The sequence below is a fragment of the Clytia hemisphaerica genome, unplaced genomic scaffold (genome assembly GCF_902728285.1).
Source record: "Clytia hemisphaerica strain Z4C2 unplaced genomic scaffold, Clytia hemisphaerica genome assembly, whole genome shotgun sequence".
NCBI lineage: Eukaryota > Metazoa > Cnidaria > Hydrozoa > Leptothecata > Clytiidae > Clytia > Clytia hemisphaerica.
Window position 1 is genome coordinate 1723027 of NW_027104389.1, and position 19230 is coordinate 1742256.

Genomic DNA, 19230 nt, shown 5'->3' on the forward strand with positions numbered 1-19230 from the left:
ATGAACAGAAGAATAAAGGACATAACTTTTTTCATCTTCAAAAAACAAGAAAAATGTTTCTCAAAGTAACTTATTATGTCAACAAAATCATTTTTTACGAACAAAACCTTTGTTGCTTTTGGACTGACTAATTCAGGATCATTTTCAGATACAATATCAGACGAAAAATCTTCAGTTCTCAAAGGATTTTTCCATAAGAAACTTGGACCATTGAACCACTCAGACAGCTTTTTATCATCTCCTTTAACTTTCAAGCCTCTAGATGCATGATCTGCTGGATTATCAACAGAATCAACGTATTTCCACTGAGACGAATCAGATGATTTAGTGATAAGCGACACTCTATTCGATACAAACTTCTTAAACCTTTTACTAGAATTTCGAATGTAACCCAATGTACAGGTATTATCACACCAAAACAATTCGTAAGCAATTTCAAAATCTAATTCTTTTGCAATGAATTTAGCAATCTGAGACGAGAGAGTAGCAGCAATTAATTCAAGACGAGGAGTAGTATAATTACTCTTTGCAGGTACAACACGTGATTTACCCATGATCAAACAACAATGGACAGAATTGTCAGAATTTATGAATCTAAGATAATGGCAACCACCGTAGCCATAATCACAAGCGTCTGAAAAATGATGGAGACTAATTTCTACAACCTCGCGAAATTCTTTAGGTTTAAAACAACGATCAATTTTCAAAGATTTCAAATCAGATAAAGATTCAATCCATTTTTCCCATTTAAAAAGATATTCCTTCGGTACAGGGTCATCCCAACCGATTGGAAGTTGACAAACACTTTGAAATATCAATCTACCTTTCAAGATAAACGGAGAGATAAGACCTAATGGGTCATAAAACGAATTCAAAGCAGAAAGCATACCACGACGTGTTTTTGCAAAGACTTTATCAGGTGCTTCAAACTGAAAGATGTCATTTTTCAAAGACCATAAAACACCTAAAACACGTTGAACTGAGGAACACTTCTCATCTTTTCTTTTAATCACTGGAACAGGTTCCAATGCTTCTGGACAATTTGATGAAAACTTTGTCAAATGGAAACCTCCAGAATCACACAATCTTGACACGTCAGATATAAGCGACTTAGCAGACTCAACAGAATCAGTAGACTTGAGTAAATCATCTACATAGAAATTGTTTCTAAGTGTATCAGCAGCCTTAGAACCGAATTCAATCTCACCAGCAGAAGCTGTTCTTTTCAAGGCAAAGTTACTACAACTTGGTGACGAAGTACTTCCTTGCAAATGAGCATTCATCTCATAAGTGACAGGTGGCTTGGAATAGTCACCATCCCTCCACCACAAAAATTGATGAAACCGACGTTGACTTTCAGGAATTTTGATTTGGAAAAACATGGATTCAATATCAGCTGTGAAAGCAACATGTTCCTGGCGAAATCTCATCAAAACTCCAATCAAATGGTTAGCTAGATCAGGACCTTGCACAAGCTCTTTGTTCATACAGAAACCTTTGTATGACGAACTACAATCAAAAACAACTCTAATTTTATTTTTCGTAGGGTGGTATACACCATGATGTGGAATGTACCAATTCTGACCCTCAGGATATGATGACGTAACCTCTTGAGCATAACCTTTCTCGATGATATTCTTCATGAAACTAACATAATCAGAGTGAAACTGAGCAGAAGATTGAAATTTTCTTTTCAACGAATCCATTCTTTTCAAAGCTTGTGGAAAATTGTCAGGGAAGGACTGATTCTTATTTCTAAATGGTAGTGGAACATGATAATGACCATCAATGAACTCTGAAGACTCAACTATTTCAAGGAAATGCAGATCATCTTGTGAAAATACCTCAAAATCAGACATGCGAGTTTCAGGCACAGTTTCAATAGAAAATAGGTTCTTAAGCATATTCTCAATTCCAGAATCCTTAACTCTTGGCTCTTCAACCAACAGATGATTGGATCTACCATTAGAATTCACCGAAATTCTACAACATGCTACAGACTTAGATCTAGGAGAACAAATTGGTCCTACGACACACCAGCCTAACTTTGTCTTGTAAGCAAAGGGACCATCATCTTGGCTAGCAATTGTTTTCACAGGTTCAATAGCTTTAGGACAATTTCCTCCAACTAAAATTCCTATTTTCAAAGAAGCAGTGTTTGGAAGTTCAGACTCTATAGATTTCAAATAGGGCCAAGCTTGAATAGACTTAGATGTAGGAATCTCACTTTGATCAACTGGAATGTAAGATTTACTAAAAAGTTTTGGTAGAGATGTCCAACTTCCATCACCAGCATGCAATCCTTTCACTTTCAGTCCAGATACAACATGACAGGCTTCAGTCTTACAGGAAGTGATTGTGTCAACAGTCAAATCAGTACGTTCAGTTGGTATCGACAACATTGATAAAATATCTTCAGAAATGAAGGAAGCTTGTGAACAATTGTCAAGCACAGCAAATGTAACAATGTCAGATTTAGACAATTCATGACGTAATATAACTGGAACAACACACATACTAATGTTTCTTTCAGAATCCTTATTCAAAATACAACTAACAGGTGGATTTGAAACTTCAGGCTTTTTAGGACAAGGTCTGACATCAGGTTCTTTAGATTCAGAGCTGTCTTTCTTCGAGTCTTTAGGAGGTAGACGTGGAGGATGACGAAATCTCATTCCATGAGTAATAGTTGGATGCTTTTTATTACAAACCAGACAAGTTCTTCGATTTTTACAACTTGAAGCAAGATGACCTTTTTCAAGACATCCGAAACAAAGCTTTTCCTTCAATATAAATCGAAACTTTTCCTCCATTGTTTTCCCTTTAAAGATTGGACAAACTTCAATATCATGGTCTACGTCACAAGCCGAACAAAGAAACGTCTTATAACCCTTTGTACCATCCTTTCTATCGTGTAATCTTTTTGGTTTGAAATCACTACGACCAACTCTAGAATCATCATAAAACCGATCTTTAAAAGCTTCCCTTGAGAAAAGTGGATCACTTGCAACTATCATTTCATTTTCCACGAACAAAAGCACATCCTTAAAACAGGGCTCACGATCAGACTCAGTTCGAATGTTTATCACCTTTCTATTCCATTTATCACGACAATGCAGTGGAAGTTTACTGGTTATTATGCAAAGATTATCAGCTGTATCAAAACTATTCCAAAGTTTATTCTCAATGACGGAACCACACTTAAGTAAAAATGAATAAAATTTACCAAAGGCAGAGGAGTCTCCTGGTTTAATAGCTTCCCAACGATCTAGTTCCTTTTTGAAAAAATTCATAATTCTGTGGGGATCACCGTATTTTTTCTTCAATAGAGACTTAGCATGATTATAACCGTCACTTAAGTACAAACAACACTGGATTAAGTCATTAGCCTCTCCCTCAGTAAAATTCATTAAGCGAGCTAGACGTCCTTCACTGTCAGAGATCCTCTTTTCAACTAGTTCTTCAAAATTTGTTATGAATGATCTATATTCCAATGGATCACCCTTGAAAACCTCAAGTTTAACCGCAGGGGCACCTTGCATTTTAACAAGATCAAAAAGAGCATTCGAAATATCAGAAGTATCAACGGTCGTTTGAAACTTAGAAACTCTTCTCACACTTCGTGTTCTAGGTTTAGAAGGTGGAGCTGGCAAAAAATTGACACTCCCATGGCTAGATACAGACTCTGGCGTAGAAATTTGCTCAGAAGAAATAGGAATACTTTTTCTTGTAGACTCAGCCTTAATCTTGAAGTTAGAATTTCCAAAAGTCCAATTTTCAAAAATGTCAGAAATGGCCCTTTTCTTTGCAACTTCTTTTTCAAGGAGCAAACGATCCTTCTCACTAACACCCTCCCTCTCGGCAAAGGCAAGTTCAACTTCTAGACTAGCCAGTTGAGTAGCATTCTCGAGCATTTTTTCTTCTGGAGAAGTCCTCTTTGACGAACAACTAGTTGCCCCTAACGAAGATTTCTTCCCCGACGACCTTGTTGATTTCGTGATAGATTTAGCTTCAGATTCCTTAGCATAACGTATGGCAGAACTTTTAGTCAAGAAAATGTCGGTATCTACACTAGCCAAAAACGAATCTAATTCACGTGGTTCATTAATCAGTGGTTTCAACTTTTCACATACAAAGAGCAATTCGGCAAAAGCCTTATCTAGACCCATGATTTCATCATTAACAGAACTAGATGGCAAAGACTTCAGCAACATTTCATTAACATGATCACATCTTTTCATAATTTCAGCATCAAGCCTACACCTCTGTCTCTCATAAAGCTCAAAATCATAATTTTTATCAGATCTTCTGGTCTTCCGCTTAGTCATATTTCTATCCCAATCAGACTGACGAGCCGCTTTATTTTCCGATGGTTCAGACATAACTCCAAAACAAGTTTCAAACAAATTTTATCGAATTACGATATTATCAAGCAGCTAGTCAAAATCTAGATTGGATTTTCAGCACTGAAGTGATTAACATCCAATATTTTATAAAATCACGTTATTATCAAGCAGCTAGTCAAAATCTAGATTGGATTTTCAGCACTGAAGTGATTAACATCCAATATTTTATAAAATCACGTTATTATCAAGCAGCTAGTCAAAATCTAGATTGGATTTTCAGCACTGAAGTGATTAACATCCAATATTTTTCTTTACTATTATATATGTAATTGTAAGATGTTATAATATAATATTAAGAGGTGACAAAATATTTTCAATAGATGAATCACAAATCAAAGCAACAAACGACTCCGAAAAGAACTGACGGATCAGATTTCCTCTGGGTGAGGATGGTTCAAACAATTTTCATAAAATTCCTAAGTTAAAAAACTTTTTTCCAAACTGCGCACTATTGCACTAGCGCATCATCAAAAAATCAAATCAAACTTGCAAAATTGAAAATCGCCTCAAGCTTGCAGCAAAACGTAAAACAAAAAAAATACTTTCAAAAAAAATTCAAAAGTTCAAAAATCTCGCTGTTTAAAAATTCAAAACAGGACGGCCCAACTCCTGGGCATTATCTCGCTCTCTGAAGATAAAAAATTCTTGTTACTTGAACAAGTTGCGCGCAAAAAAATCCAACGAGGGTTCTAAACCCTACCGTTATTCACTCAAGCACTCGCAAGAGGAGTTCGACAACGACAACGAAAACGAAAAATGTAAAGTCAAGTTCTCAAGTTCTTGTAAAAACGACAGTAAAAATAATTTTGCTTCTACTAGCACAACACACAAAAACGCTCTCTTACTCTCTCTGTGTCGAACTAGTTTACAAACAAAATAGTTACAAAATATAAACCCAATCTAATTTCCCATGAGGGGCAATTATCTAGACGCAAGGGAATGTGACGCAATGCAAAACAAAGAAGCCTCATGAGACGCAATGAAATGAAAAGACACTAAACAAAAGAACTTATATACACCCGGGATTACAAATTAAACATAATTAAAACTCAATCATCAAGTTCATTAAAGATGGCTTTTCTGCCATCAACAGTATCCATGATGTATCTCATCAAAGCACTGGAAGATGGATTCCCAAACAAGAAAGAGGACCTTCCACCAGACATCCAACAATACCATCAATACAGAAGTGATCTCCATTACGTTGATGGTGTCGTGTTATACAACCACAGGATTATCATCCCACCGTCACTTAGGGCCCAGATCCTGGATTCCCTTCATGCAGCCCACCAAAGCACTGGCATGATGCTATCCCGTGCTAAGTCATCAGTATTCTGGCCAGATATCACCAAAGATATTCAACAACAACGCAACAATTGTAATGCCTGCAACCGAAACGCTCCATCGCAACCAAGCTCACCTCCATATCCAACACCATCTCCAGAATATCCATTTCAACTTATCTGTGCTGACTTCTTTCAGTATGAAGGCCAACATTACCTGATAACAGTAGACAGATACTCAAATTGGCCAACCATTGACCGCGCTCAAGAAGGATCGAAAGGCCTGATAGATTGTCTTCGCAAACAGTTCTCCACTTATGGTATCCCTGAGGAGCTAGCATCAGATGAAGGACCAGAATTCAAATCACACGCCACCACCACATTCTTGAAGAACTGGGGAGTCCATCAACGATTATCTTCGGTAGCTTTCCCACATTCGAATTGCAGAGCTGAAATTGGTGTCAAGACAGCAAAACGACTGATCACTGACAACACTGGCCCCAACGGTAGTTTGGACACAGATAAACTACAGAGAGCACTACTACAATATCACAACTGCCCAGATCCATCAACTGGTCTCTCACCTGCGATGTGCATCTTCGGAAAACCTGTGAAAGATTTCATCCCAATTCAACCTGGACGCTACAGACCCCACCCCACATGGGTGGACACTTTGAACAAACGAGAAGACGCCTTACGTCATCGCCATATGATTGCTTCTGAACGATGGTCCGAACACACCAAACAACTCCCGCCACTTAAAATTGGTGACCATGTTAGGGTCCAGAACCAACGTGGACTCCACCCACACAAATGGGACAAAACAGGCAAAGTTGTTGAAGTTCATCAATTTGACAAATACACAGTTCGAATGGACGACTCTGGTCTGCCAACAAATCGCAATCGATGGATCGATGGATTTCGATGGATCATAACAGAAAGGACTGATAAGATGATCCTATATTTTATCTTTATGTTGGACATTTTGAACCTAGGGAGGAGATAGACATATATCACCTTCATTGTATATATTCTTTATATCGTTTCAGTCAAACATTCACTAACGTAAATATTACTAAAGTAGAAAAACCTCCTGGTTATTATTTAGAATCAATGAGGCGGCAACTATCAACGCCCTCTTTACCACCCATAAGTCTGGATGTTTATTTACGGAAGGCCCGCAATCAAGCCAAGTGTCAGTGTAAAGTAATAAAAACCAGGCTTGATTACGTAACGTTTCAAAATGAGCACGCTCGTACACAGACCTCTTTTATATTTTGGTGTGCTTTGGAAAATCAAAACATCTCATTACTTTTTATGATGCTGTTACTACTGTTGTCATTTATGTGACGTTGTGCATATTGCAATAAAAAAATATGTTTTGTTATAAGAAGCAATTATTGTTATTTGGTTCAATTGGTTCAGTGTATCAAATCTCTCAGTTTAGTTGACACTTTGGTATCTTCGTTGCGTCACAGTGAAAGGTTTGTTTTTATTTTAGTTTGTATCTTTGAAAGACCCCATCGGATTTAGGCAGTGGTGTCGGCTTTAGGACCTCTCACGGTATATGATAATTTCATTTTCTTAACTTATGGACCCATTTGGAAGTATTTGTAATACAGATCATTTGGTAGTGTAGTTGCAGCCTATACAAGAATTGGAATCTAAAGTCTGAAGTGGTAACTCCTTGTCACTGACCCCGCAGAGAAATTTTTAGTTGGCAGACACTGACTTTAGGCTGGTTTGGAAATCGTTTTATTTTGAAATGTAATCTTCACTTTAGATGAATACTTTTATTTATTTGGATTCCTGAAAGGTTCAAGGTTTGTTTACTTTTTATTTCAAATTATTTCATTGATTTATTGAGCTGCAATAGCTGATTGAAAAACAAAGATTTTTGATAGTTATCACCGTGGGCTTGGCCGCCATTTTGAATTTCGATTTTTTTTTTCTCCTGTACTCGCAATTTAGAGGTTGTTCGTAATACGCGATTTGGCTTACATCATAGTCAAAAATAGTGTAACATTTCTATTTTGAAAAATACAATAATTACCTCATCGGTGTAAAGGAAACGTTGAAATTCAGATATGTTGTTTCCATGAGGTTACCATTGCGTTTTCTGTTTTTAAATGTTTGAAAAATGTTGGAAAATTGAGGTTACATTTCTACACCCCTTCCTTTTATTCATGATAGTTTTCTTAGAGATTGTTGTGGAAACTTAGAATTTTGTAACACAACTCTCAAAACCTCAATCAAAAACATATCAAAAAATGTGGGTGAAATATTCAGCAGAATGTTGGATATTTGAGGTCGCTTTTTAAACAAATTTGCCATTAAATCAACTTTATCTGTGAAAAATTAATCAAATTTGTTAGCTTTTTGAATAAATATAAGCCCAAAATGTGTTATGCATTATTATTCAATAGTTAGAATCGTTATATTGTTGGAATTTTGAGGTTACCTTGTGAAAAATCAAATAAACCTTTGCATTATCATCATACACCTATTAGAATTTTGCTATGATTGCATATGGGAACAATATAGTACCTTTCCTAATTATTGATCAAAATATAACATAACGACTATAAGACAAAATGTTGCCAAATCGAGGTTACTCTGGGTTACTCTAAAATAATTGGGTGCTAGAAAAAAAAGAAGAAACATTCCCTGTACATCCCTGTTTGTCTTATACCCCTCCTAACCATAGCCTGATTAATCAAGCCAGATATTACAGCGTGCGATTCTGTATAAAGGTGATATAGCGTTCTTGGTGCTTGATTTTTTTATATCTGTGAAATTTAAGTTAGCGCTGAATAACTGGCTTGAGAGCAGTAGACGTTCAGAGTCTGAACGTCGTTTTTTTGTGGCTTCAAATTGGTCAGAGGGGGTCACGTGGTATAAAAGCCGAAACTTTTCGTAAGTTGTTGTTTTTTTTATTATTTTCGCAAGAAACAAGAGAAGGGAAAACTGGTTTGTGAAAAAAGTTTTTGTTTTTCTGAAGCTGATTTTAACTTTTGGTGCTTTGACTTTGAGTTTTGTGATAATGGAGTCTGCTGAGATCTTCGACTACAAACACACTTGAAGCAAATTAAATATTTTCATCAATGCCAATGGAGAAACGAGACCAAATGAGCCAAATGACTGACAAACTGAAAACCTGATTATGTATTTGGAGAGAAGTGTTCGAGCTACCATGTGTCTTTTTCAGAATGAATTCCGTTATTTGGTCATGACTGAATCCCAATGTCGACTGTTGTGTGTCAAATTTAATAGATGAAAGAGCCAACCATTATTCGTGCTATGTATGTACAATTACATAAACTATCAGCTTGGATTCCCAGGCTAGGGAATAATGTTCCAGCTTCATAAAATTTATTTGATGATGACATTAATGGTTTTTGCTGCAATATAGTTTTTTGGTTAACAAAATGTTTTTGAAAAACAATTTTTTGAAGACAATAATTGTCGCAGATCCTATATATAATGAAGATTCGATATATTGAAGCAAAGATTTTTTCGTAGTAATTTTTATCTTATATTTGGGTATATTTTGGTTTGTTTTGTAATATTTTTAAATGTTTTTGATGACTGTAGAATTTACATTCAAAACAAATCAATCACAACATATTTCACTCCAAAAGAGCGTTTTTTTCTCTCAGAAGTCTTTTTTCAGAAACATAAGAAACACAATTTTCCATTCTACACACACACACTCTTCTTCTCGGGTCACAAATTAAACAAATGTATTACTTTTCAATAGCGAATAGAGAAAAAACAATTTTGGTTTTATTGTTTGGAGTTGAAATTAACCAATCAAAGAGCAGCACTTTTTTTAATGTGTCCAATCAAATTGTGTTATGTTTTTATTCTTGTGTGTGATGAAATATTTCTAGGCTGTTGTTCATAAAGGAACTTTCAAACTTTCGGCCGAATAAATTATACAAATTACACAAATTATGTGTAATTACGTCACTGTTCGCGCGAATTTTGAACTGTCGTTGTTGTCAGTTGATAAGCACTGAGTTCTACTGCTCCTAAGCCAGTATTTCAGTCACAACTTAATTTTCATATTTTATAGCAAGTGACTGAAAACTGGCTTAGATATCTAGGCTATCCTAACCACACATCTTAAGTGCTTGAAAAACAGTAACCTCAAAAACCTTCCAACAATACAAAAATCAGGTCTATATACTTAATTTAGAATCTCGATGTTCAATGTTTCAATGATATAAAAAGGTTTAGTTTCTTCGCCAAATGTAAATGTTAAAGTCTTTTACTTTCAATTGGAAGTGCAGTAACCTCATAACACCTACATTTTTCAAAGTCTCAGACTATTCCTTTGAGAAGAGAGAGCTTTGCCAATAACTAGCAAAGGGTATGAGAATAATCTACAGAATCTAGATACTATTGTTTTACATTTAAAAAAATGAACATCATAGCAAGATGGAGTTCATCTTGCTACAACATACAACATAGATAGCGTCAAAGTAACCTCAAAAACTCAACATAATTGACTTGTAACTTTATCTTTTCATGCGAGGAAAGATGTTAACAGGTCACATTATTTTATTTCCAGTTAAAATGATAGAAAATAATATCTCACTTGACTTAACAAGTCATTCACCTGACTTTACAAGTCATCTCATTTTGGTAACCTCATTTTCACAACATGTAACCTCATTGAACAAACAAAAAATTTGACCTTTTAGCTATCTAGATATGAAATTTTATCATAATCTGACCTGTAGTAGTAAAGATATTGAGTTTAGAGAAGGTAACCTCGATTTTGGAACCTCAAAAATCCAACATTGAGTTTTTGACTATAGCCTTTAGTTTGGAGCAACCTCAAAATTCCGTGTTTTCTTTAAAAAATTGTCTGGCCTTAGCGGGTGGCTCCTAAATCAATCACCTAAGGGTAACCTCAAAAATCCAACCTACACAGCCACAAATGGATACTAGTTCAAAATGTCACATTTACCCCTTTTATTTTTGACTACGATCTGCCCGTAGGGATCCTTGTAGGGGCACCGGTAGGGTTGGGAGCTTTCTTAATAAAGGTCTGTAAATTACATGCTATAAGTATTTGTGAATGACAGTTTTCTGCCGTGTCTCGTTGACGCAAGGCGTTGGGTTTGTAAACCAAGGTTGCTTGCATTTGGTGGTTCGAGCCGGGGTCGGAGACCTGTTTCACCGGTACGTGAAAATTTCAGAAAAATACTTAGAAAACAATTAGAAACACTTGAGAAAGACAGAAAATCAGGATAGAAGATAGAAAAGTAGAAAATAGGGGGAAAATAAGAGAGGATGCATCCTGTAGTATGATTTATCGTTTGCCAACCAGGCGAGGGGGAGGGGGGAATTTGATGTTCTGTTCTGTTTACCGTCGCATTGCAAAAAATATTTGATGCGGCAAAATTTCATTATTCATTATTCATTATTCCTATTCCTTCCTAATGAGCTGGAAATGATAGCTAAAAACAGATTTTACCAATGAAAAGCTGAAACCCTTAGCTAGCCATTCCCGGTTTGCTTGTTTTTTATTTGACGCTCATGAATAGAATACCAGAATAGTTTCAATTTGACCCTGGAATGGCTACCTTAGCTTTCCAACGATATATGCATGGTAGTCCGGTAGTCCTGATAAAGATTTTAGGAAAGTCCCGAAAAATCGAAATTTCTTCTATTTTCTCGATTTAAAGACGGCCCATAGATTATCGAAAATGCTACCATGTGACAAACTAAAGTACTATCTTTTCCGCGTTTATGAAAAAACCGCGAGTCTATAACTAATCCAGCTCAATAGCGATAACCATTTGAAAAATGGTGTTCAAGGTCGACGGTGGTGCCACGAATTCCGAGTCGCCATTTTTTCACTTTGATGTCTATTAAATGGTATATCTTTTTATTGAAGGTAGATAATGGGATGGGGTTTTTTTCTTTGTTTTCTCTGGTAAATTCTGAGTATTTAAAAAAAAAGAATGAACAAGTTTGGAGTTGTTAAGGATAAGTTATGATGGATGGAATGTTCTAATTTTGATTTTCGACTTGTTCCACGCAAAAAATCCCGGCGAGTGCACACCCTATCTATAATTGCGAAAATAGGCCTCAAAGCCTCCTGCAACTCAACCAAATAGAAATAGGAATATAAATTTGATGGCTATGCAAGTCTCCCTTCACTGATGCAAGTTACCCCACTTCACGGTATATCCAATATCTAAACCAGACAATGTCTTAAACCAAGCGTTATCGAACCAATTTTCATGATGGAACAATCAAATTTCATCAAACTAATCGAACGATAAGTGTTCGATTACCAAACCAAATCAAACAGTAATCGAACTTTACCGGAAATTACTGGACGATTATAGTTTGATAAAAATATATTGTTCGATTAAGTTCGTTTAGAGTTCAAATAGTATTAGTTTGTAGATCTTAAATAATGCTGTTTGTCTTACAGGGCGGGCACCAACTACTTCAGCCCCATCCTGATGGTGCATTTGTGGCCGCCCCTGAGAATGAGTGGTGGTTGAGGTCTATGGAATTGAAATTAAACACATCGAACAGTTATCGAACAGGAATTTCTCAGTTCAATAACTGTTTGATGGGGTTTGGTAATCAAACAGCTGTCGTTCGATTAGTTCCATTGTTCGATATGGTTCAACTGACATCATCTCTAAAAATTTGGGCTCTTCCAGATTTGATATAGGGGGTGGACGACAGGAATTTTCAGATTAAAAAGGCACTTGGAAATCCAGTCAATTTTTCAAAGTGCTTTGGAAAGTCAACTTCTTGTAGAATAATGCTATGATCTTCATTTTTATATCAGTAATTCATTAATCTTAGAACGTTATAAATGTGAGAAAAAAAAATCGAAAAATGTTCATTCAGTCAAATAATACAGCTTCTAACTTTGCTATGGTTTACTTAAAAAAGGGCTATTTTATGTTTTTTGGTTGTTTTTGAGGTCAATCAGTGATAAACTTTGGACTATATCATTCGATGGAATAAACTTCTTTGAAAAATTTTTTCACATTTTAAAATGATTTTCTATGATCAAAGAATCACTTGTTTAAAAATTATGATTATAGCACAATTATTGAAGAAGTTGATTTTCTTCTTCTTCATTTTCAATCTTCATTTTCCAATTTTTTTTGATTTTCTTCCTTCTGAAAATTTTCCACTCCTGTTCGTCTTTTCAACAAGCACAAAACTGCCATCTAATTTGCATTTTATCAAAAGTTATAGCCTTTTTTTGTCTCCACTGCAAATTATATTGAGACAGACTTTAGAGAGCTTTTTACAGATCTTAAAAGGGTTAATTTTCCTAGGGGTTCAGGCAAAAATCATGATTTTAAATTTTTCGCGAGGATTATATTTTGCGAATTTCGCGAATCCACAGGTTTTTAAAATTTTCGCGGGGATTATATTTCGCGAATTTCGGAAAAATTCGCGAAATTCGCGAAATATAATCCCCGCGAAAATTAATACCCTTAAGGTAATCCTACGGTGAACAGTTTAGACATCCAATAAAAACATTTTTTTCGATTAAACACTGACACACGCTCGCACTTCCAAGTGCAACACCGTAACTTGGTGTTATGCCAACATACCTTTTCTAATTTCGTCATAGCAACTATCTATAATATGTAGCGAGAATGGGCCTTCGGGCCTGATGTTACTTAAATATATAGATAGATAAATAGATAGATAGATAGATCTGCAGAGGTTATTTAAGGTAGGTCAAGTGACTTAGTTTGGAGAAATGAAAAAATATGAAGAATTGTGAGAAATCTTTCTTATTCTTTTTAGCGATAAACAGTCATCTTCGGATCCCATATCTTGTATCCACACAAATTTTATGCGTACGGCAGTTACAACCTTGATTAACATTTATCTCCGCAGTATTTACCTCCTATTTAGAGGCTTTTATTTTGATAATCAGAAAATGGTCAGTGCTTTTAACACGGAAATTTACAACAAGTGGGCATTTTTTCAATTTGACAATTTCAGGTTGCTTTTTCCATTAGTGAAGCTTCTAGATGAGGACTGTACAACAGCTGTAAAACATCTAAAATTGAGAATAAAATTTAGAAAGTCCTTTGACATCACAATCCTAAGGACATCAAAATGGTGACTTAATTTTTACAGTGTCCTCATCGGAACCGCGTCCTAACTGTTTGATTGTTCCTGACGGCGACTATCTGGTCCAGTTACCAGTTCCCTAAAAATCTGATCTTGCTGTTAAAGGTTGATTGATAGGTGTGTGGAAGGAAATAGAACTACAATCGACAAAATCAAATATCAATCAAATCTGAAAATTGTGGTAATATTCAATTGCGGTTGGATCGCCTTTTGGCAATTTCATTTCAATCGCTGGATTGTGTTTGATTCGGTTCGGCTGGTTTGGTTTGATTGAGATCTTTTGGTCATTTTGCCACTGCAAATGTCTTTATGGTGTTAAAGGGGTAGTGGTTTTTTACCTTGATGTTTATCGTTCTATGAGAAAATGTTACTTTCATTTCAATATTTCTTGAAAATGTTGTCAACTCAAGACAAGACATTCAACATTTGCCATTCTTGAAACCAAAAAAAATGACCTTTGTTTTATGTATATTTTAGACAGGCTGCCAATGCGGTCCTTGGACCTCACTATAAAGTCCTTCTTTATTTATGTTGTGTCTCTGTTTTTATGATTGAGGAGATGACAAACAATTTCCTAAAGGAAAGGGTTGGATATTATCTCTGTTATATTTTGAAATTAAAGTCTTCCGTAAAACAATGTAATGTGGGATCAATATTTGATGTAAAGATGGACGGTGAAGGGAAGGATGGAATTTACTGATGTAATTGAGGACAATTTTTGATTGCCATGCTTGATGTTATGGGAAGGGGGTAGGGGGCCGTCCACATAGTACGTACGCACTAAGGTGGGAGGGGAGTCTTCTCAAAAGCGTATGCTTGCATACAGGGGGAGGGGAGGGGTCAAAGTAAAATGTACGTACGCAAAGAAATTTTTTTCAAACCTTTTTTTCGCTTGTTTTTTTGTCGTTTTTTTAAGCTTGTTATACACATCAAGGAAAAGAAAAAGTTTCTTGATAAACATTGAGTTTCATGTATGAAATAAAGGTCCGAACCAAACGATTTGAATTCGAAATTTCTTCAACCAAGGGGGGGGGGTGAATAAAAAAGTACGTACTTACCAGAGGGGGTATAGCCATTTGGGTACGTTTGCGTACAAGGGGGGGAGGGGGTACTCGATTTTCGACATTTTAGTGCGTACGTACTATGTGGACAGCCCCTAGGGGTCAAAAACCTTTATGTTACCAACGTCATGATGATGTTTGCTGTTGTAAGATGAGTATGGATGTCAACCCTAAATGTCAGCTCTTGAACTTTTTACCACCACATAATTCAAACGTCGGACATATCATAAAGCAGTTTGGTGCGTGATAAAACGCTAAAGGAAAAAGTCTGTCAAGAATTTACATGTATTGTAACACACTGGAAAAACACCAGACAGTTTTGTCAGGCGTAATTTGATAATACTTTTCGGCTTGGGACAAAACACTGTGAGGTAACGCTCGAAAATTCATCCCACCTCACCCAACTATGCCTGCCTCCATATAAATAGCCCCTTAGACATAAGCTCAAGCTGAAAAATAAGCAGTAGCAAAGGTACAAGAATAATCCTTATTCGGCTGACGGTAGATTATTCTCCTGGAAATAGCACGACAAAACAACGTCAGATTTCAAAACGAAACATTCATCTGAACTCTCTGATTTATAGCAGAAGAATACTTGCTTTTAATTTAAAAGCGCAAAAGGTTTATCTTTCCTACTGTGCCTGACGTGGTTAAGTTGGAAAAAACAAGTTTGTGCAAACTTTCATTACGAGTTATTATATTATTCGCAATCACTTGCTTTCTAGGTACAAAGATCACAAAGGCGTTAAAGTATTTTATGATTACGTCATAGTTCTTTAAATTCATTCTAGTACATAACTCCATTCAATCAGGTTTTGAATTTTGAATGGAAAACAGAAGAGCGCTAGCAGGGAATTCACAAGTTTTATGCTTGAGACAGACAAGATACGCGTTTTGATTTCATTGTTTGAAATTTTTGAAGAAAAAAGATTCTTCTTTAAAATGGCAATAAATTTTTTTGGGTCGGCAGGTTTCGAGGTAGGGTCGGTCGGGTGACGGCAAACCAACAATTTTTTAAGTCCAGCCTCATAATATATTTACAGAGACAGAGTTCCTCCAACTCAGAATAGATAACTCAAAAAATTAACTTGTAAGAAAGCTTCAATTGAAGTGTCTGTCAGTAGATTCTTTTAACCCTTAAATCATGCCAATGTCGTTACTTTTTCGATCTTTTTCAAGTATAAAGTTCAGAGATTATTGGAGCCATAGCGAAAGTATAGATAGTTGGCGAATCAGCTATGAAGGGTTAGATATCTTGAGATTGAGTTTAATCCAACAGCATAATAAAACTGTATAGCTGCGTCCTACAAAAGGTCTTTACGGAGGCTCAATATTTTTGCCTTTGGCGTCATAAGTCATAATAGACCTTTTGGAGAACTCGACAGTCCATTGAATGACAAATTAATACAACATAATTACATGCCCTAAATTATATTGTCTCTAGCCTAGGTAACAGCTGGTTAATTTGACAGCAAAAAAACTTCATCAAAAATTAATAATCAGGAGGTCCTTACAAGGTTGGAAAAAATCAATCACAGTCAATTATTAGGCGCCTGAGAGTATACCCTTTCGTAGGACGCAATTTCATGTTAAATTGTTTAAAAAAAACTTCACTTCAAAATGACATTGCGTCCTACGAAAGGTCTGGTCTCTTGTGAATAAACATTGAAAGTTTTTTATTCAAATGAAATATCGAAAATTTATATTAAAACATAAAACTTAATTCCGGTAAATGGAAATGAACATTGTCCTTTCCTTCTAGGACGAGAACGGAGCTTACATGATTGATCGAGACCCACGCTACTTCAGTCCCATTTTGAACTATCTGCGGCATGGAAAACTAATTATTGATGACGGCATATCTATTGAAGGTAAGAATGAATGCAAAGTTTTTGTCCGTTTCGATCACGTGATTATTTTTGCTTACTTAACAGTATGCTCCTGGATCGGAGAGCAATATCTTCAGAGAAAGTCAAGCACTAAATCTCCCTTTTACAAAAAGTCTGTTTTTAATAAAATGCTCTATAGTTGTCAACTGATATTGCTTTTACTCTTGTTGCAGGCGTTCTAGAAGAAGCTGAATTTTACAGTATTAAACCACTTGTAACGCGTCTCAAGGAACAACTGACACTCTCTAGGGTATGTGTCCTTACTTCTCATATTTCTCTACAGGTCGTATTATTCCCTTTTCAAAAATAACCTTAGTACAGTCTTGGAGAGACGTATGGTAATTTGATAAGAGCAGAAATCCAGTTTTCTTGTTTGGAAGTAAGCACATCCTGGATTCGCCTTGTTTGTTGTGGTCAGACATACTTAACCAAGTACAACACTTACAACCTAGTCATTTACTGTTTACATTTAGGATTCTTCGGTTAAACACGTCTATCGAGTGTTGTCTTGCCAAGAGGAAGAATTGGCTAGGACCATCTCAAATATGTCAGATGGGTGGAGGTTTGAACAGGTCGGTATTTTCATAGGTCTTTATCATTTGTCTTTTGATAAAAATATCACTTTTAAGGTGAAGACAGTTAAAACTTGCCTCTGGCCTCTCTTCGCTAGAGGTATGCAACTTTCTTGTACAACGAACCTTTACTCTTAACAATCTATCTCCTTGTCTTTCATTCTAGCTTCTTAACATCGGTACGAATTATAATTACGGTCCAGATGAACAGGGAGAATATCTCTGCATCGTTTCCAAAGACGTCGGCGACTCACAAAACCAATCTACCGAAGAAATGTATCCCACAAACCTAAATACTAAGGTACAACTCACAAAAAACAATTTCCTTTCTTTATCAGAGGCTCTTCCAGAAAAATTCCGTTCATGGCGAGGGATTGGATGGAGAATTTCTTTCTACGTTATCCACTCCCCTATTAACGGTTTTCTTAAGAGCCAACTCTGTGCTATCAAATTTTCGAATAATTTTTTTCAATTCGAATATTCACGCCTCTCAAACTAACTAAGTTTTTAATTTGTTCTTGGTCGAAAAATAGGGGGACTCTAGGTCCACACTTGCCAATTACAAGATCGTATAGTCATATTCAATGGGTTGTAATTTGATTGAAAATCGAGCTTCGTCTTTTTTTCGTTGCAGGTTTTCCAACTGCGCGGGACGTGAACGAGCAAACCAATTGTCGACCTTTTCGCACTTTTTTATGAAGTTGGAGTACCAATTATTGGAAGAGTAAAGCGCTGCGTGTGAACGTTTTGGAGTAAGGATTAGACGAAGGTGATTCAACGTAAATATGCAGGCAGGTCTCTCCATGAAAGTCACCATTTGGTATGAAATGTCTTACTTCCCTGTGGCAGCACACTGTGATAGCACACTCGAGGGCGTCTTGGGGAAGTTTATGTTACGCCCTGGCGGATGGATAAAAAAGATTGATTATTCAATGAGCTGATTGATTTTTACTTTGGAAAGAATAAGACATATGGAGACTTGTTTTTTTAATTATTTTTCTGAAATTGGCTGATAGAGAGTTATTATATTGAAGGTAAGGTTTTGGAAGAATTATGCGCCTTCTTTCAACCTTTGAATTTGAATTTGAAAAACTGGATTCTACGATTTCTTGAAAGACTTGTGATGGTGAAGTTTTGATTGCCAATATTAGTTTTGAAGCGGAATGCAAGTAGTATGGAATATTTCAAATCTTTTTTGAGACGTGACAGGTGCCTAGTAAACGCCGCCAGGGGACCTTGTTAATTTTTCCAATTATTTCCAACCAGCCGAACCTTATTAAGACCCCGCCCTTTATTATATTCTGAAAATATGTATAGCTATCAAAAGAAAAGTTCTTTTTTATGTTCTAAATGGCCAGGGTTTGGTTTCATTTCACGTACAACTAACTCACGAGAAGTGGGACCTCTATGAGGAAAAGTTTATGATTAGTTTTAGGTTTTATCTGTTGTTTGTTGTAATTAGAAATTTATTGTATCTGACTTTATACACTATTCATTTTTTTACAAACTTTTTTTCATAATTTTTTTTGCGATACATTTAAGAAATGTCACAAACATTAATATTTTTTCCAATCGTTTCCTTTTTGGAGCTACCTTGGAGTTTGACCCGTGTCAGTTCCTTCGTCTGTTACCAGCTTTTCTCGGGATGGGCTCATTAGTTTTTTTTTAATTTTTCGCACAATGATGCAAAATGACAATACAATGGCAGGTTTTAGGTGCCCCCTAAGAATTCAGGTGACCCCTAAGATTTATGTAACCCTCTTTGCCAAATATTTTAGGTGGCCACTAAGCCAATGACACGTCAAATTTTTCGAAAATCCTTTTCAAACAATCAAACAAATAAAACAGTTAGTTTAGCTTATTGCTAAATAGAATAA

General features: G+C 35.9%; 1 protein-coding gene across 1 annotated transcript in view; it reads left to right on the plus strand.

Annotated features, from left to right (window-relative positions):
• The window catches only part of LOC136819665 (BTB/POZ domain-containing protein KCTD5-like), a 31348-nt gene extending 12435 nt beyond the window's left edge, over positions 1–18913 (plus strand). The window contains exons 2-6 of the mRNA XM_067075909.1: positions 16655–16763; positions 16955–17031; positions 17255–17353; positions 17520–17654; positions 17988–18913. Of these exons, the coding sequence (XP_066932010.1) occupies positions 16655–16763; positions 16955–17031; positions 17255–17353; positions 17520–17654; positions 17988–18011 (444 nt within the window). The 3' untranslated portion in view covers positions 18012–18913. The remainder of the gene's footprint in view (positions 1–16654; positions 16764–16954; positions 17032–17254; positions 17354–17519; positions 17655–17987) is intronic.
• The last annotated feature ends 317 nt before the right edge of the window (positions 18914–19230 follow it).